Below are 21,270 nucleotides of genomic sequence, written 5' to 3' on the forward strand. Positions count from 1 at the left end.
TTGCTCTGGTTGTGGTGGAGGGGGGGGGGGGGGGGAGAGCACTATTTTTTTGTTACTTTGTTAGATCACTATTTTATTTAAATTATGTTATCTATTAGTTATTGTGTTATCTTTTTTGTTGATTTGTAAGGTGGTAAAATTGTGTTTGAAAACATTTAATAAAATATATTTTAAAAAAGAAGAAAAAAATTTTTTTTTTTAAATTACTTTAAATTAGGAGAAATATGGATCCGGGGATAATGAGTGTAGCCATAAAGGAACTACTAGAAAATAACATGTGAGATACTAGAACAACTATTCAGAATATGCAATTTAATTTTGAGTAAGTGATCAAAAGAGTGGATGAAGAGCCCAATGGAAATTGTCTAAGTGAATTTGATAAAATTCTGAAACGTTGGCTATTGGAAAAGTTTAAAGATTTTGGGCGAGATTCTCCAATAATGGGGCTAAGTCCCCATGCCCGTGAATCTCTCCGTACTTTCCTGAAGAAAGTCCGGAGTCATTCTCCTACCTGGAGGGGGCTAGCAGGGCCCGAGTGCCCCTCGCAGCTCCGGCTGCCGATACAGGACCCTGCACTTCTGGTCGGGCGTCCACGCATGTGCACAGCGGCAGCCTGCGTTGGCTGCTCCGCGCGACATGGGGGCCCCACACTGGGGACTGTCCCCCCTCCCCTCCCCGAGATTGCGCGTGCCTTGGATCGATGGCCCCCGATCGGTAGCCTGGCCGTCCTGGAGGCCCCCCTGGTGAATGAACCCTCCGACCCCCACCAGGGCAGTCGTGGACTGAGTCTTCAGCCGCCACACAGAGTTCCCGACAGGTGGAACCATGAGAGAACCACGATATCGGGAACTCGGCCAGTTGACGTTGGAGAATCGCCGCAGTGGCCTATTTCAATGGTCCCCGACCGGCGCCACTTAGACCGCGTGTGCACGATTGCCGGCGATTCTCCGGGGACCGGAGAATCGCGAGAGTGACATCGGACCCGATCTCGGGTTTGACGCCCATTCTCCGTCCCCACGCCAAGGCCCGGAGAATCCCGCCCTGGACTTTCCCCTCTAGGGGACCAGTAAAATGTTTAGCTTCTAAGCATAGCAAAGAAGAAAAACGGCGGAGAGTGATTACGTCACGTCTCAAACCAAATTTTGCGACACCAGAATTTCTTTGGCATTCTCAAATGGGTAGAGGTGGGCTTGCACCTGGAGTAGTCATGCCGAACGCCACACACCAGTGGATTGATGGGTGACTCAAGCTTACTCGAAAGGAATTGCAGGAATTTCTTCTTCTGAACCCCCACCTGTCGTAAGGTGGGAGCTGGGAGAACGTTTGAAGGTATTCCAGATTCTGTCAAAAGGCCCACAATAGGTGGTCAGATTACCATTGGGAGTGGGGCCAGGCCTCTTCCCTAATAGGTTCGCACTCTTCAATTATGTTATGCCTGCTAGACAACTCACAGGGCTCACAGTACGTTTAGAATAACGTGAACTTTGTTTTCAGTGGTTTATGCGCTGACAATTCATGCATTGATGAACCATAGCTGTTTCAATAAACGTTTCATGTAAATTATTTTCATTAGGGAAAAAAATTAATCACAGCACTCGCAAAAGAACCTTCTAACATTCATGTCAGGCTTCTGAATAGGTTGAATATCACAAGTTCATTAAAGCACTGTGGGTGGATAGTCACAGATTAACCTTCCATTTAGAAATGAAATACTAACTCTGGTTAGTATTTAATTTACCACAGTATGAAAAAGAAAGATTGGAAATACTTACTGCGATCTGAATCAGTGTTAAGATATGAAGGTGGAGGCACTGGAGATGGTTGCAATGACCTGTCCCGACAACTGATAGTTAACTTCACTGTTCCTTTTACCTTTTTGAGAAGGTTGATGGCCTAGAATAGGAACATAAAATGTTATATCTAATTTCAATGAGCTTAAAATACAAAAGAAAGGGAACTCATAGAACATAGAAGATACAGTGCAGAAGGAGGCCATTCAGCCCATCGAGTCTGCACCGACCCACTTTAAGCCCTCGCTTCCACCCTACCCGTAATCCAATAACCCCTCCTAACCTTTTGGACACTAAGGACAATTTAGCATGTCCAAGACTTAATAGAAAAATATTGCTGACACTTCAGTGGCGTACTGAGTGCTACACTATGGAGTTGTCATCTTTCAGGTGAACGTAAAAGAACCATGCTATTATTTTGGAGAAGAATTAACCTCATTATCCTGGCCAATATTTATCCCTTAATCAGCATCACAAAAATTTGCTTTTTAATTGCTGTTTGTGGGAGTTTGCTGCACACAAGTTGGCTGGCATGCTTCTTAGATTGCAATGTCGCCGACATTTCAAAAAGTGGGACATCCAGCGGTCATGAAAGCCAATATATTAATGCAAGGCTTTCTTTTTTAATTTTCTCTTCTTTCAGCATTCCAAAGGGACTGTTCCCTCCGTGATACATTGGTCCACTCTTCAATCACCCTCAATAACCCTTTCCTTTCTGGTGTACCTTCCCACACAAGCACAGGAAATACAATACCAGTTCTTTTACCTCCTCACTTCTGACTGTCCAAGACCCCAAACAACCCTTCCAGGTGAAACAGCTATTTCATTGAACTTTCTTCAATTCACTGTACTGTATTTGCTATTCACAAAGTAGTTTCACCTACATCTAATACATCATCCCATTTCCCCTCTGACCTTGGCCTCTTACATTGTTCTAATGAAGCTCAATGGAAGCTCGAGGAATAGCATCCGATCTATTGGTTAGGCACCTTACTATTACCATTCACACCTTTTCCAGAACCATCATTCATCTCTTTACTTTTCCCATGGCTATCCCCTTTGGCATTGCGCCATTATACTTTTCTTATTTAATCTGTTTTGCCTTCCAACCTATCATAAGAGCTTACCTTTTGCTTTTCTCTCTTTCCTTCTCTCACCTATTCGCCAATATTTTTTTAGTTCTGATGAAAAGTCACCAACATGAAATGTTAACTTTGTTTATCTCTTTCCACACATGCTTCCTGACCTGCCGAGTCTTTCCAGCATTTTCTGTTTTTCTTTCACTTGTGTCTTCACTTTGTAGGCTTGAGGCATTAAGTTTTAAGAATCTTGAATAGTATGCTATAATCAGGGTCCATTTTATCAATAAAATGGATATGAAGAACTAGGGCTTCTCTCAGTTTAATGAAGGAAGTGAGCAAAACCCCAGAACTGGTGAAGACCGAGAGTATTGAGTCTTTGCTGTTTCACAGAGCAGGAGGGTTGGTGGGGGGTGGGTGCTTAAACTTATCATTACCTTTTCTGGAGGCTGTGCTACTACATTTTCATCATCCACAGCCAGAATTCTGTCGCCTATTTTGATTCTTCCATCCTAAAATTATAAATTGCAATAAGTTGGTATAACAGATTTTTAAATTATATTTTTAATAAATATGCAGAAGGACATTATTATGGCACAGATTTTACAGTTAGAATAAAAGCAAGACTATCAATGTTTACCATTATTAAGGTACAAAGCAGACAGCATTTCTGGCACTCACACATGCTCAGTTAAATATGAAAATCAGAAATTGCTGTACGATTTTCCCTGATCCTCTCTAATGGCATCTGACTCAAAGACTCAGCATTGAAATAGATGAAGGAAGTGAAGTTGAAGTACTTACCCACTATACACTAACTGAAAAAGGAAGGTTCATTCATTCAAATAAAAATGAATATTTAGTTCACTTTAATTACTGAAAATTTGCTTTCAAGGCTATGCCGTTTCATTCCTTTAGATGCCATCTATTGTTTGAAATTTCCAACTTTAAAAAACTTTTTGTTTCCGTCCATTTTGACTCTCTCTTAATCCTATATTTATTTCCTACTCTTTATTTCTCTTCTTATACCTGATTTACATCAAGTTCACTATTCTTATCTATGCTTCCTGGTTCAGACACTGTGGGGGGTAATTTTACCCCCCTAAAGCAGGTGGTCTTTGTTTGGTTGCCGGAGGGAGGGGGGGGGGGTTAAAATATTAAAATCTGAAGCACCTACCCAACCAACCATATTTTGGTTTCAATGGAGGCAGTCAGGAGGAGGATGTGCGACCAATCCAGTCTGGCACTGAAACCTGTTCAGGAAGTTTGTTATGGACGAGGCATTTTCAGAACTCCAAAATGTATCATGGAGTTCAACCAACCTCTCCCTTTAATGGATTTGTTGCTTTTCCGAGCACGCGGCTTTTCCCTTGGTGTGGGATTACAGTTATGGACACATGGGTTTTTAAACACAAAACACTGTTTATTCCATGAACTCAACTTAACATCTGAAATAAACATTGGAACTCTTAATACCCCTTACTTCAAAGATAACTCAGAAAATATTGCAACAGTAAATAATTTCTTAAAATGTTCCTTCAAACGTCCAGAAGACTTAACACCTTTAAACAAAATCACATCAGGTTAAAGGCTTTACTTTAAATCATCCAAATGATCCAGAGATAGTCTTTCATGGCAGAGACCCAGCTCACTGCAAAAACACAGACACACACACAGCTCTTTCCCTCCAAACTGCAAAACTAAACTGCAAAATGGCTGACCTGACCTCAGCTCCACCCATTCTCTGACATCACTGTTTTCTTAAAGGTACATTGCTTCAACATCCATGTCTCAAAGGTACTCTCACATAACACCTCCCCCCAAGAAAAAAAAATAAACCATCAACTTCAAGATGGTTTCATTTTTCACTTTTGCACCATCCACTAAGAAATGTACACAGTAAATATATATTTTCGTTTTAAAAAAAAAAACAACACATGCAAACAGATATAATATAGTCCATTTTTTGTTGTTCTTCTTCCTCCAACCGAAATCCTTCTCGATTGACAGTCTCTTTGAACAAAGTCTCTGCACGATTCATCCATTCCTCTACTCCTCGGCATTTCTCTTCAGAATCAGATAATTTAGTTCAATCTGACCACAGAGTCCCTTGCAATTCTCCAATACAGGAGCATTGGTGATCACAGCTTTCAGGCAGTCAAATGCCTGTCGAAAGTCCGCTGTCCATTGAAATTTTTTTGGTTTCTTTAGCAAGTCCATCAGTGGAGTAATCACGCCACAAAACCTTTGCACAAAGGTTCGATCAAATTCATTCATGTTAAGAGATCGCATTGCCTCCCTTCGTCTTGAGGGTATCGGAAACTCCTCAAGGAAAGTTTAAGGGGCTGGTTTAGCTCACTGGGCTAAATCGCTGGCTTTTAAAGCAGACCAAGGCAGGCCAGCAGCATGGTTCAATTCCCGTATCAGCCTCCCCGAACAGGCGCTGGAATGTGGCGACTAGGGGCTTTTCACAGTAACTTCATTGAAGCCTACTCGTGACAATAAGCGATTTTCATTTCAGATGGAAGATCCAGTGTTTGTGAAGAATTTCAGTAACCAACAAAATTGGGTTCCAGCTGTTGTGGCCAGAACAGGGCCAGGGACAGCTACAGAAGTGTCATTGATGATGGCCTTGGTATTGCTTGTTATTCTTTATTCTATGTTCTATACAGTAGTGAACTCGCCAACATTGAGGGCATTTAAAAGTTTATTGGATAAACATATGGATGATAATGGCATAGTGTAGGTTAGATGGCTTTTGTTTCGGTGCAACATCGTGGGCTGTACTGTGCTGTATTGTTCTATGTTCTATGAAAGTGATTTGGGCTTCTCCAAATTCACTTTCGGCTAGGTTCATCACCAAAACTGCCATCTGAAGTCGATCAAAGAACTTCATACGATGTTTTAAATGTTCTTTTCATGTCTGGAAGTTGGAAATAAAAGCAGATTGTCCCACATTCTCCATGCAATCCTTCAATGGTGGGACAGGATAAGAGTCCATTCTTGAAACTGCATTCACCTTTCTATAGTCCACACACAACCATTGGGTACCGTCTGGTTTAGGTACCATCACTATGGGTGAGCTCCATTGGCTCCAACCCACTTCACTTATGCCATTTTTAAGCATACTCTCAATCTCTTTGTTAACCTGTGCCAATTTTAAAGGGTTAAGTCTATATGGATGTTGCTTGATAGGAACAGCATTTCCCACATCTACATCAGATACAGCCATTTTAGTACTTCCCAATTTATCTCTACAAACTTGCCCATGTGATATCAATAACTCTTTCAGGTCAGTTTGTTTTTCCTCTGGAAGGTAACTTAACAATTCATCCCAATTTTTAAGAACATCCTCATTTTCCAATTTAAATTGAGGTATATCAAATTCACAGTCATCTGGATTTGGTTCGTCGCTTTGAGTTCGAATCATTAAACCCCCTTTTTTTCTCCTTCCCTTTCAAAGTACCTTTTAAGCATATTCACATGACACACTCGGTGAGTCTTCCTTCTATCTGGTGTGTTTACCACATAATTCACCTCACTTAATTTCTTTTCAATCTGATACGGTCCACAAAACCTAGCTTTTAAAGGCTCCCCTACCACTGGTAACAACACTAAAACTTTATCCCCACTGGCAAAACTACGAACTTTGGATTTCTTGTCCGCTACCCGTTTCATCACATTTTGTGCAACTTTCAAATGTTGTCTAGCCAATTCACCTGCTCTATTTAATCATTCCCTAAAATTTGACACGTAATCCAATACTGTAATTTCCGATTTCTCACCCACCAATTTTTCCTTAATCAATTTAAGTGGTCCTCTTACCTCATGACCAAAAATTAGTTCAAAAGGACTAAATTTGGTAGACTCATTGGGTCTAATTGCAAACAATACGAATGGGATTCCTTTATCCCAATCCTCTGGATAATCTTGACAATACGCCCTCAACATTGGCTTTAATGTCTGATGCCACCTTTCTAATGTAGCTACCTAAGTTGGCCAACTCCCGAGTTAAAATTGCGAACGGCAAAGGCTGAAGGGAAATTCAGCCAACACAGGCAGAAACCAGCAGGTGCAGGTTTGCTGTGTATTAAAACTCTGCAAAAGCCCAGACAGCATCGATACCAGCGACCATCAGCATAATAATGTAGCAGCCATCTACATACTAATGCGCAATCCCCGGGTGCAATTGAAACATTTGGGATAAACAAAGCAAAGCCAGACTCTCCGGCGCCAGCAGGAGCCAACACAAAAGATGTTAACGGACACCTCAAGCCCGCCCATCTATCAGGGAACCGCTCCAGTATTGGGGAAATCGCACCAAGCGATTGGAACAAAGTCCAATCACCTAGAACCAGGTACAGGGTCCGTCCCGAAAGGCGGGAAGCCCCTGCGGACTATAAAGTTAAGCCCCCAAGTTCAACTCGCTCTCTTCCTCCTGCCCGGGTCACCCAGCAACGCGAACCAACCTTGACCGTGACTGGTGCAGTGACCGCCGAAAGACCGCAAGTCTCAATTTAACGCTCGCTACGAGATAGGCGCTCCTAGCTACCAATCCGTACCAACTTGGAACCCCGCAGACTCAGAACCCGAACGAAAGGCCATTTGTTTCCCTGACCTGGTGGGCCAGTCCGAAGTTAAGTATAGGCCTGTTAGTTGTAGAAGTAGCTTAGACATAGAATTTGTGCATGAGTAGCGATTACTGTGTATAATAAATGTGCTTTGATTTGAATCTTACTAATCGGTGTATTGAGTTATTGATCATTACTTGGACTTGAACCTCGTGGCGGTATCATAAAGATACCTGGCGACTCGAGAGCAAAGGTAATAAAACAACAATTGAACCAACCGAAACGTTAGCACCACTAACGCTCCCTGTGATTCTGGATGATATGCAGTTGATTTAAATTATTTTATTCCTAAGCTCTCCATAACTTCATTGAATAACTTTGAAGTACAATTTGTTCCTGGATCCGATTGAGTTTCGGTGGCTAGTCCATATCTAGTAAAGAATTTAAGTAACTCCTCCACAATCCTTTTATCTGTAATATTATGTACTGGAATGGCCTCTGGAAACCTAGTAGACACATCCATTATTGTCAAAAGATATTGATTCCCACTTTTTGTTTTAGGAAGCGGTCCTACACAATCAATTAGGACCCTTGCAAAAGGTTCCTCAAATGCTGGAATGGGTATTAAGGGTACTGGTTTTATCACTGCTTGAGGTTTCCCTATCATTTGACATGGGTGCCATGATTGACAAAATTTTACTACATCTTTATGTAGTGCAGGCCAAAAATTTTTTTTCTGGATTTTAGCTTGAGTTTTCCTTATTCCCAAATGACCTCCCACTGGTACCTCATGTGCAACTCGCAACACCTCCTTTCTATACCCTACCGGCAATACTACTTGATGAACTTCTGCCCACTTTTCATCCGCCTGCATGTGTACAGGTCTCCATTTTCTCATCAAGACATCATTTTTACGGTAATAATACTCTGGTATACTCTCAGATTCCTCTTCCGTATATGCTTTCTGATATATCCGTTTTATTTCTACATCTTTCTGTTGTAACTCTGCCAATTTTCCTGAACTAAAAATATCCGCCTCATCCTCAGTTGTCTGATTTTCCACTGGCTTATCAACCACAGTAGGCATCACTCCCACCTGCAATCCAGCTCTATCATTACCCAAGATAAACTGTACTCCTGGAAAAGATAGTTTATCTATTACTCCTACTACCCCTTCACCACTCTTCACTGGACTTTCCAACCTTACCTTATATAATGGAACACTACTCCTCTCACCCTGAATTCCACATATCACCACCTTTTCTGGCAACATTCTTCCCAAACTACATAATTCCTCATCTCTTACCATTAAAGATTGACTAGCCCCTGTATCTCTTAAAATTGTGACTTCTTTACCTGCTCCTCCTGATACACATGAGTAAACTTTACCCACACAAGTAAATTCTTTAAAGAGATCTGGCACCTTCTTATCAATTACTTCTTGAACAGACTGCACAATCGTTTGCACCTCCTTCGCTTCCCTTGGGCTTTCCTTTACCACTCGAACAAACCCCACTGTCTTATCCTGTTTTACCACATCAGCCTTCCCAGTGCTTTTCTTCAACCACCAACACTGTGACTTTACATGGCCTAGTTTATTACAGTGAAAACATCTCAAACTTTTCATTTCTTTTTCACCCTCCTGGATTTATTTTTTAATCAGAGGTACATTCTCCTTATTATCTCCCATCAGATCACCTTTACCTTTACCACTTGAGCATTTCTCATGTCCCCAGTTTCTATCCCTCACCGGTTGAAACTGATGTTGGAAACCAATCTTTGATTTATGAACTAATTCATAATCATAAGACCATAAGACATAGGAGCGGAAGTAAGGCCATTCGGCCCATTAAGTCCACTCCGCCATTCAATCATGGCTGATTTCAACTCCATTTACCCGCTCTCTCTCCATAGCCCTTAATTCCTCGAGAAATCAAGAATTTATCAACTTCTGTCTTAAAGACACTCAACGTCCCGGCCTCCACCGCCCTCTGTGGCAATGAATTCCACAGACCCACCACTCTCTGGCTGAAGAAATTTCTCCTCATCTCTGTTCTAAAGTGACTCCCTTTTATTCTAAGGCTGTGCCCCCGGGTCCTAGTCTCCCCTGCTAATGGAAACAACTTCCCTACATCCACCCTATCTAAGCCATTCATTATCTTGTAAGTTTCTATTAGATCTCCCCTCAACCTCCTAAACTCCAATGAATATAATCCCAAGATCCTCAGACGTTCATCGTATGTTAGGCCTACCATTCCTGGGATCATCCGTGTGAATATCCGCTGGACCCGCTCCAGTGCCAGTATGTCCTTCCTGAGGTGTGGGGCCCAAAATTGCTCACAGTATTCTAAATGGGGCCTAACTAATGCTTTATAAAGCTTCAGAAGTACATCCCTGCTTTTATATTCCAAGCCTCTTGAGATGAATGACAACATTGCATTTGCTTTCTTAATTACGGACTCAACCTGCAAGTTTACCTTTAGAGAATGCTGGACTAGGACTCCCAAGTCCCTTTGCACTTCAGCATTATGAATTTTGTCACCGTTTAGAAAATAGTCCATGCCTCTATTCTTTTTTCCAAAGTGCAAGACCTCGCACTTGCCCACGTTGAATTTCATCAGCCATTTCTTGGACCACTCTCCTAAACTGTCTAAATCTTTCTGTCTAAATCATCTGCCATTTCCGCTGCTAATCTCGCAGTTTTAACCCTCTGTTCTTCCACATGAGTTCTCACTACATCAGGAATTGAATTTTTAAACTCCTCCAAAAGCATAATTATCTGAGAGCTTTATACGTTTGGTCTATTTTCAAAGCCTTTATCCACGTATCAAAATTACTCTGTTTGAGCCTTTCAAACTCCATGTATGTTTGACCAAATTCTTTCCTTAAATTTCTAAACCTTTGTCTGTAAGCTTCAGGCACTAGCTCATATGCACTTAAGATGGATTTCTTCACCTCCTCATACGTTCCAGATACCTCCTCCGGTAGTGATGCAAACACTTCACTAGCTCTACCTACCAGCTTTGTTTGAATCAGTAACACCCACATGTCCTGTGGCCATTTCATTTGTTTAGCTACCTTCTCAAATGAAATGAAAAAGGCTTCCACTTCCTTCTCATCAAACCTTGGCAATGCTTGGACATATCTAAATAGACCTTCACCACGTCTTTGACTATGATGCTCTGTCTCATTATCCTCATCCATCTTCTCCAACTGTACGTGTCCCTTTACGTCTGCCAATTTGAACTGATTGTCAAGTTTCATGGTCATTTTCTGAAGTTCAAACTCACTCTCTTTCTCTTTTCCCTGATCTGTATCTCCCTTTCTTTTTCTTCTGCTAGGGCTATTCTTTCTTTTATCCTTTTCTTTTTCCTCTCTCTCTCTTTCCTCTCTCTCTCTTTCTCTTTCTTTTTCCTCTCTCTCTCTCTTTCTTTTTTCTCTCTCTCACTCTCATATGCCAGCCGCTTTAATTCTTTCTCATGTTCCATTTATTTAATTTGCAACTGAATTTTTGCCATTTCTAATGAGTCAAACTCTATCTCAGGCAACTTTAAATGCTTTACCACTGCCATAATTACCTCATCTTTTCACATTTTGTCAGGTAATGTTAACTGCAATGTTCTTGCCAAATCTTGCCAAAGTACTACGTGTGACATTCTCCACCCCCAAAAACTTCAGAGCCTCTGAAAGAGCCATTGTTCACAAAACTCTCCCCACTTAAACTAAAATAGCACACCAGAAAAGCAACAATCCTTCACTGTCTTTAAGTTCACAAAAGCCAATCCAATAGAGAGACTTGTATCCCCCTCGACCCCCGATTGTTACGGGCGAGGCATTTTCAGAACCCCAAAATGTATCATGGAGTTCAACCAACCTCTCCCTTTAATGGATTTGTTGCTATTCCTAGCACACGGCTTTTCCCCTAGGTGTGGGATTACAATTGTGGACACGTGGGTTTACAATTGTGGACACATGGGTTTTTAAACACAAAACACTGTTTATTCCATGAACTCAACTTAACATCGGAAATAAACATTGGAACTCTTAATACCCCTTACTTCAAAGATAACTCAGAAAATATTGCAACAGTAAATAATAGCTTAAAATGTTCCTTCAAACTTCCAAAAGACTTAACACCTTTAAACAAAATCACATCAGGTTAAAGGCTTTACTTTAAATCTCCCAAATGATCCAGAGATAGTCTTTCATGGCAGAGATCCAGCTCACTGCAAAAACACAGACACAGCTCTTTCCCTCCAAACTGCAAAACTAAACTGCAAAATGGCTGACCTGACCTCAGCTCCACCCACTCTCTGACATCACTGTTTTCTTAAAGGTACATTGCTTAAACATCCATGTCTTAAAGGTACCCTCACATAACAAGTTGCACTTCCTAAAATGTATCTGTTGTAGTGATATGTATATATAGAGACATGTAAAGGGTTAATGATTACATCTTAGTGTAACACAACCACTAGATGGCAACACTAGATTCCACTATAAATATGAGAACTCAAAGGATCTTGGGTCTCTTCCAACCAGGAGTGACTGGACAGCAGAGTGTTAGAGAGATAGATCACAGCATAGGTAGCACGCGTAGTTTAAATTAGTTAATACTTTAATATATTACTTGATGACTAGTTATAGTTCTGTAGAGTGTGCAAACTCAATATTAATCAATTCATTATTCAATAAATCTGTTTTGCTTTAAGTTGAAAATTGGTGGTTTCTTCAGAATCACACCATCAGACCATTCTGGATATAGAAAGCAAAGAGTAACGATATATACCAAAGAGTAAAATAAACTGGTACCTGGTCATTGGCTACAGGTACTAGCTCGCATAATCTAGTAAACTCATAAAAAAGATAAAACTAAGAAGCTATTCGACTTGAGAAGCATCATCTTCAAACAACAGAACTTCGAAGACTAAAGGATCGATGGATAAAGCTCAAGCTCCTCGACACCTAAGGATAACCGGTAACTGAAATGTAAAGTGGTGTTTATTCAAACAGCAATTTCAAATCTATCTAGAAGCTTCTGATTTGACTAATGCAATCGCTGCTCAGAAAATTGCTTTGCTATTAACTTTGGCTGGTCAACATGCAATTGAGATCTACAATTACTATCAGTACACTGCGGGTCAAGACAAAACAAAGTTTGATGTAATTCTTGCCAAATTTGATGACCATTGTAAAATACAGACTAATGAATTGTTTGAGCGCTTCATATTTAATAAGAAATTACAACACAAGGGTGAATCGTCTAACAGCTTTGTTACTAATCTGAGACTGCTAGCACAATCCTGTAACTTTTCTGCACTCCATGATTCTACGATTCGGGACCAACTAGTGTTTGGTATTAATGATGAACAGCTTAGAGAATGATTACTTAGGCAAAAGGATCTAAATCTAGGAATCGTGATCAAAAAATGTCTTGTTCATCAACAATCAAAAAATCAGTACCAAGAGTATATCTCAGTGAAAAGGGTGATATAATTCACCACGAGATTGTGTGTGTTAAGGCAGTGTCGCAGATGAAGAAGTTGCACATTTTGGACGGCAGCCATCTTGCACATGCACACACTAACCCTGCACATACGCACTCCGTGAAAAAATGCGAGACGGACGAAAACCTTTCTGCGCACATGCGAAGATGTGTCGTGCGTAATGACGTCAACGTCATGGCGTGTTCACGGTGTGCAACATCCCACTTCCCAAAAAAATGCCCTGCCAGAGGAAAACAATGCTCACAATGTGGCAAATTAAACCATTTTGCTGCACAGTGCAGGTCCTCACTCGCATTTAAATCTGCTAAACAGGGTTCAAGACAGATTAATGTACGTAGTGTTGAATCCAAGGAAGAAGATATAGAAGAGAATTTTTCAACAGACACAGATAGTTACTCACTGGAACACATGTTCTTTGTAGGAATAATAGAGAAATGTAAAGACTCTACTGAAGTAACAACATCTCCTAAATTAATGAACTCTATAAATTCGGACACTGAATGGAACACTGTTTTAAAAGTTAACAACTGTCCAATTAAATTCAAGTTGGATACAGGCACTTCAGCTAAATTGCTCTCAAAGCTGGATCTCACTAAACTTAAGCAAACACCTGACATACTTCCAGCAACCTGTAGATTAAAAGACTACAATGGCAGTTCAGTTTCATTGATTGGATCATGCTATTTGAAGATTTCCAACAAGAATATTGTGACTTCACGAAGATTCGAGATTGTCAAGTCAGATAAATCATCACTCTTATGTGCACAAGCCTGCAAGGAGTTACACAAAGACAAAGAACAAAGTATTACACCTAATACAACAAATTTATACTGCAACTTCATCTCAATCCATACTATATGATGATATCCAAAGTATCTTAAATCGATATCCAGATGTCTTTCAAAGCATGGGTACACTTCCATTCAAGTATAAGATCTTGTTAAGGACGGATGCCAAACCTGTGGTACATCTTCCGAGGAGAATTTCTGCTCCACTAAGAGAAAGATTAAAACTAGAATTGGAAAGGCTACAAAACCAAGGAATAATTTCAAGAGTCACTAAACTGACTGATTGGGTCAGTTCGATGGTTTGCGTAAAGAAACTGTCAGGTGATCTATGAATCCCAAGGATCTAAACAAAAACATCATGAGGGAACATTATCCCATTCCAAAACGCAAGGAGATCACCAGCAAGATGGCAAATGCACGCAACTTCACCAAATTAGATTCATCGCAAGATTTCTGGCAAATGGACTGATGACTCAAGCAGAAAGCTCTGCACCTTCAATACACCTTTTGGAAGATTTTGCTTTAATCGGATGCCTTTCGGAATAATCTCTGCGTCTGAAATATTCCACCGCATTATGGAATAGATGACTGAGGGAATAGAGGATGTTCGTGTCTACGTCGATGGCATTATCATATGGTCATCAAAGGAAGAACATATTGAAAGACTGATGCAAGTCAGGATGGAATAGGAGCAGTACTGTTGCAAAAAGATGACAGCTTGTCTTCGGTTCATGTCGCATATGCATCTAGAGCGATGACATCAACAGAGCGTCGATATGCTCAAATTGAAAAAGAATGTCTTGGACTTCTAACAGGCATATCGAAGTTCCATGACTATGTCTATGGACTCCCCATTTTCACTGTAGAAACAGACCGCTGGTGCATATAATTCAGAAGGATCTCAACGACGTGACTCCACGACTCCAGAGAATTTTGATGAAGCTCAGAAGGTACGACTTCGACCTCATCGATACACCAGGAAAAGATCTGATCATAGCAGATGTGCTATCACGCTCCATAACGTCTGCAAGTGAACCTTTTGAGTTCATACAAGATGTTGAAGCTCAAGAACAGCTGTGTGCAGAAAATCTACCTGCCTCGGATGAAAAGATCAACCTAATCCGAACTAAGACAAAGAAGGATGCAATGCTGCAACGCATCATACACCATTTCAATAATGGGTGGCCGAAAGGGCAGTGTCCTCAATTTAGATATGTTCAGGCAGATTTGACGATCGTGGATGGACTACTTTGTCGACTCGACTGGAAAATCAGACTACTGTGTCTCAGACCAATGATACTTGATCAAATTCATGAGGGTCACCTCGGAATTGAGAAGTGTGAACGAAGGGCGAGACAAGCAGTATACTGGCCAGGAGTAAATCGGGACATAACTGACATGGTTCTAGCGTAAGATGTGACAGAGGTATCAGCCTGCGCAATACAAGGAGATTCTACAGCAACATGAATTGGTCACCTCTCCTTGGGGCAAAGTAGGGAAAGACCCATTTCACTCAAATGGTAGTGATTATGTACTGATCATCGCTTATTACTCCAATTATCCAGAGGTCATGAAGCTACCAGATCTAACATCCAAATCGGTCATAAAAGCCAGCAAAAAACCTTTCCCGAGACATGGGATACCTCCCACTGTCATGTCAGACAATGGACCGTGTTTTGACAGCAACGACTGGGCCGAGTTTTCCAGACAATACAATTTTAAACACGTTACATTAAGTCCACATTACCAACAGTCGAACGGGAAAGTAGAAAAAGGTGTACACATTATAAAGCAATCATCAACAAAGCATTGGCTTCTGCGTCACACATCCATCTTGCGCTTCTATCCTACAGAGCTACTCCTCCGGACTTTAACCGGACTTTAATATATTTTATTAAAGTTTTCAAACACAATTTTTCCACTTTACAAATCAACATAAAAAATAACACAATGACTAATAAGTAGCATTATTTAAATAAAATAGTGAACGAACAAAGTAACAAAAAATAGTGCTCCCCCCCCCCCTCTGGGCTGCTGCTGCTGACGATCTATTTTCCCTTAACGTTCCGCGGGATAGTCAAGGAACGGTTGCCACCGCCTGGAGAACCCCTGAGTCGATCCTCTCAACGCAAACTTCATTCGTTCCAGTTTTATGAACCCTGCCATTTCGTTTATCCAGGCCTCCACGCCGGGGGGTTTCGCTTCCTTCCACATAAGGAAGATCCTTCGCCGGGCTACCAGGGACGCAAAGGCCAGAATATCGGCCTCTTTCGCCTCCTGCACTCCCGGCTCTTCCGCTACCCCAAATATAGCTAGCCCCCAGCCTGGCTTGACCCGGACCTTCACCACCTTTGAAATCACCTTTGCCACTCCCCTCCAGTACTCATCCAGTGCCGGACACGACCAGAACATGTGTGTGTGGTTCACCGGGCTTCCCAAGCACCTCCCGCACCTGTCCTCCACTCCGAAGCACCTGCTCAGTCTTGCTCCCGTCATGTGTGTGCTGTGTAGAACCTTGAATTGTATCAGGCTAAGCCTGGCACACGAGGAAGAGGAATTTACCCTACTTAGGGCATCAGCCCACAGCCCCTCCTCAATCTCCTCCCCCAGCTCTTCTTCCCATTTTCCCTTCAGCTCCTCTACCAGTGCCTCCCCTTCCTCTCTCATCGCCTGATATATTTCGGACACTTTGCCCTCCCCGACCCATACCCCCAAAATCACTCTATCCTGGATCCCCTGTGTCGGGAGCAGCGGAAATTCCCTCACCTATTGCCTCGTAAAAGCCCTCACTTGCATGTATCTGAAGATATTCCCCGGGGGCAACTCATACTTTTCCTCCAGCGCTCCCAGGCTCGCAAACTCCCCATCAATAAACAGGTCTCTCAATCTCCTAATTCCTGCCCGTTGCCAGCTCTGGAACCCTCCATCCATCCTTCCTGGGACAAACCTATGGTTATTCCTGATCGGGGACCACACAGAGGCACCCGTCACCCCCCTGTGTCGCCTCCATTGCCTCCAGATCCTTAAGGTTGCCACCACCACTGGGTTTGTGGTAAACCTTTTCGGGGAAAGAGGCAGCGGCGCCGTCACCAGCGCCTTTAGGCTCGTTCCTTTACAGGACGCCATCTCCAGCCTCTTCCACGCCGCCCCCTCTCCCTCCCTTATCCACTTACAAACCATCGCCACATTGGCGGCCCAGTAGTAGTCGTCCAGATTCGGCAACGCCAGTCCCCCTCTGTCCCTGCTGCGCTGCAGGAACCCCCTCCTTACCCTCGGGGTCTTCCCTGCCCACACGAAACTCATAACACTCCTGTCTATTTTCTTGAAAAAGGCCTTAGTGATCAGAATGGGGAGACATTGAAACACAAAAAGAAACCTTGGGAGGACCATCATTTTTACCGCCTGCACTCTGCCCGCCAGTGAGAGCGGCAGCATATCCCACCTCTTGAAATCCTCCTCCATCTGCTCCACCAGCCGCGTCAGATTGAGTTTGTGTAGAGTTCCCCAGCTCTTGGCTACCTGAATCCCCAAATATCGGAAGCTCCTTTCCACTCTCCTTAACGGCAGGGCGTCTATCCCTCTTCCCTGAACCCCAGGGTGTACTACGAAAAGCTCACTATTCCCCATATTTAGCCTATATCCCGAAAAATCTACAAACTCCCTCAATATCTGCATAACCTCTGTCATCCCCTCTACAGGATCCGCCACATATAGCTGTAGGTCATCTGCGCAGAGTGACACTCGATGTTCCTCTCCCCCTCTAACCACCCCCCTCCATTTCCTAGAGTCTCTCAACGCTATGGCCGGTGGTTCAATTGCCAACGCGAACAGTAATGGGGACAGGGGGCACCCCTGCCTTGTTCCCCTATGTAACCGAAAATACTCCGATCTTTGCCGATTTGTGGCTACACTTGCCACTGGGGCCCCATATAGGAGTTTGACCCAACTGACAAACCCCTCCCCGAACCCAAACCTCAACACATCCCATAGATACTCCCACTCTACCCTATCGAATGCCTTCTCTGCATCCATCGCTACCACTATCTCAGCCTCCCCCTCCGCTGGGGGCATCATTATCACCCCCAACAGTCGTCGCACGTTGACATTCAGTTGTCTCCCCTTTACAAACCCTGCCTGGCCTTCATGCACCACCCCCGGGACACAATCCTCGATCCTCGTCGCCAGCACTTTTGCCAGCAACTTGCCGTCTACATTCAGGAGCGAGATAGGCCAATATGACCCGCATTGCAGCGGATCTTTATCCCGCTTCAGGATTAGTGATATCGTCGCCTCCGACATTGTCGGGAGTAGAGTCCCCCCTTCTCTGGCCTCGTTAAAGGTTCTCGCCAGCAGCGGGGCCAACAAGTCCACATATTTCCTGTAAAATTCCACCGGGAACCCGTCTGGTCCCGGGGCCTTACCTGCCTGCATGTTCCCCAGCCCTTTAGTCACCTCATCCACCTCAATTGGTGCCCCCAGACCTGCCACCTCCTGCTCCTCCACCCTCGGGAACCTTAGTTGGTCCAGAAACTGTTGCATTCCCTCTTTTCCCTCCGGGGTTTGGGACCTATATAGCCTCTCATAAAAGGTCTTAAACACCTCATTTGCCTTCCGTGCTCTCCGCTCCGTAGTTCCCGTTTCATCCCTGACTCCCCCAATTTCCCTCGCCGCTATCCTCTTGCGAAGCTGGTGGGCCAGCAGCCGGCTCGCCTTTTCCCCATATTCGTATCTCATCCCCTGTGCCTTCCTCCACTGTGCCTCTGCCTTCACTGTGGTCAGCAGGTCAAACTCCGTCTGAGGTCTTCTCCTCTCTCTATATAATCCTTCGTCCGGGGCCTCCGCATATCTTTTATCCACCCTCAAAATCTCCCCCACTAATCTCTCCCTTTCTTTGCCCTCTTTTTTTCTCCTTGTAAGCCCTAATGGAGATCAACTCTCCCCTGACCACCGCCTTCAGCGCTTCCCATACTACCCCCACCTGAATCTCACCATCATCATTGGCCTCCAGGTATCTCTCAATACATCCCCGCACCCTTCCACAGACCCCTTCATCTGCCAATAGTCCCACATCCAGTCGCCAGAGTGGGCGCTGTTCCCTCTCCTCTCCTAGTTCCAGGTCCACCCAGTGCGGGGCATGGTCTGAAACGGCTATGGCCGAATACTCCGTTCCTGCCACCTTCGAAATCAGTTCCCTGCTCAAAACAAAGAAATCTATCCGGGAGTATACCTGATGGACATGGGAGAAAAAGGAGAACTCTTTGGCCAACAACCTAGCAAATCTCCACGGATCCACTCCCCCCATTTGCTCTATGAACCCCCTAAGCACCTTGGCCGCTGCCGGCCTTCTTCCGGTCCTGGATCTAGACAGATCTAACCCTGGATCCAGCACAGTATTGAAATCCCCCCCCATAACCAGGCTTCCCACCTCCAGGTCCGGGAAACGTCCCTGCACCCGCTTCATAAATCCCGCAACATCCCAGTTCGGGGCATACACATTTACCAGCACGACCTCCTTCCCTGCAATCTACCACTCACCATCACATATCTACCACCGTTGTCCGTCACTATATTCCTAGCCTCGAACGACACCCATTTCCCCACCAATGTCGCCACCCCTCTATTTTTCGCGTCCAACCCTGAGTGGAACACCTGTCCCACCCATCCTTTCCTTAACCTAACCTGATCCGCCACCTTCAGATGCGTCTCCTGAAGCATGACCATATCTGCCTTTAGTCCTTTTAAGTGCGCGAACACTCGGGCCCTCTTAATCGGCCCATTTAGGCCTCTCACATTCAACGTGATCAGCCGGATTGGGGGGCCGCCCCCCAAGGCGCAGCTCCCCCATTCCCCATCCCCCCCCTCAGTCCCTTTTTCCACCAGCACCCACATTTCTCAGTGTTCCCCCCGTCAAGAAGAGAAAAAACCCCGTCTATCGTCTCGATACTGTGAACCTCCCATTCCTCAATTTACATTTCTATACATCGACATCGTCGTCTCCCCCACAGCATCAGTCCCTCAGTTCTGGTCCAGTTTCTCTTCTTGGATGAAGGTCCATGCCTCATCCGACGTTTCAAAGTAGTAATGTTTGCCTTGGTGCGTGACCCACAATCGCGCCGGCTGCAGCATCCCAAACTTTATTTTCTTCTTGTGAAGCACCGCCTTGGCCCGATTAAAGCTCACCCTCCGCGCTCCAGTACACTCGGATCACTGCATTCTCCCACCTGCTACTCCGTACCTTCTTGGCCCAGCTCAAAACCGCCTCTCTGTCGGTGAAGCGGTGAAATCTCACCACTATCGCCCTTGGTGGTTCTCCAGCCTTTGGTCTCCTCACAAGGACCCGGTGAGCCCCTTCCACCTCCAGGGGACCCGAGGGGGCCTCAGCTCCCATTAGCGAATGGAGCATCGTGCTCACATAAGCCCCAACGTCAGCTCCCTCCACTCCCTCGGGGAGACCCAGAATCCGGAGGTTCTTTCTCCTCGAGCTATTCTCCAGGGCTTCGAGCCTTTCAATACACCTCTTATGTAGCGCCTCGTGCGTCTCCATTTTTACCGCTAGGCCCAGAATCTCATCCTCGTTTTCGGATGCCTTTGCCTTCACCCCACGGAGCTCTATCGCCTGGGCCTTTTGCGTTTCTTTTAGCCCTTCGATTGCCAATAACATCGGCGCCAGCACCTCCTTCTTTAATTCCTCCACGCACCGTCGGAGGAATTCCTGCTGGTTCGGGCCCCATGTCGTCTGGGCTCCATCCGTCACCATCTTGCTTTTTCCTTCTCTTCTCTGCCGCTGCTCCAAAGGATCCTTCACAATCTGGCCACTACCACCGATCCTTTCCATACACACCTGGGGGGACTCCTTCCTTCGTCACCCCACACTGGGTTTGGTCCAAAAAAATTTCCGTTGGGGCTCCCGAAAAGAGCCCAAAAGTCCGTTAGAACGGGAGCTGCCGAAACGTGCGGCTTAGCAGTGCATCGCCGCAACCGGAAGTCAACCGGCACAAATGTTGATGAACAGGGATCTGAGAACGACATTACCATCAATACAACTTGCAAATCCAGATCATCTGCCAGTGCTACAGAAAATGAAACAGCAACGTACTCGTCAATAAATGTACTATGACATGCATGCAACTCAGCTGGAAACATTGTTTACGGATGACACTGTCAGGATCAAGATACCTGATGGAGGATGGTCTGCTCCTGCCAGAATCATAAGACAAGCAGCACCATGCTCGTACATCGTTAAAGTTGAAGGAAACATTCTTTGTAGAAATCGGCGAGCACTTCAAAATATTAGGCTACACAATAAAAAATTTCCGGACTTACAACTAAATGAATCAATATTTCAAGATACTTTAACCACACTCAATGTTGTGATGACATGCAAATCACTGTAATCATCACCTCCTTGTCAATTAAGATCAACGAGAAGAAAACCGAATAGATTGAATTTGTAAATACTTACTGTAAATTGTGTGATCGTTACTCATTTTGCCTTGTACAAATATATACATATCAAGTTTTGTTATATTGTTGTC

The 21,270-nt window shown here is 44.0% G+C and overlaps 1 protein-coding gene across 8 annotated transcripts in view; it reads right to left on the reverse strand.

Moving 5' to 3' along the window:
- patj (PATJ crumbs cell polarity complex component) overlaps positions 1-21,270 on the reverse strand; it is a 565,709-nt gene that overhangs the window by 144,466 nt on the left and 399,973 nt on the right. For all 8 annotated transcript variants that reach the window (XM_072510952.1, XM_072510955.1, XM_072510950.1 and 5 more), the window contains 2 exons: positions 3,307-3,381; positions 1,773-1,893 (listed from right to left, as the gene is read on the reverse strand). In XM_072510952.1, the coding sequence (XP_072367053.1) occupies positions 1,773-1,893; positions 3,307-3,381 (196 nt within the window). The remainder of the gene's footprint in view (positions 1-1,772; positions 1,894-3,306; positions 3,382-21,270) is intronic.

The sequence above is a fragment of the Scyliorhinus torazame genome, chromosome 7, assembly GCF_047496885.1.
Source record: "Scyliorhinus torazame isolate Kashiwa2021f chromosome 7, sScyTor2.1, whole genome shotgun sequence".
Taxonomy (NCBI): Eukaryota; Metazoa; Chordata; class Chondrichthyes; order Carcharhiniformes; family Scyliorhinidae; genus Scyliorhinus; species Scyliorhinus torazame.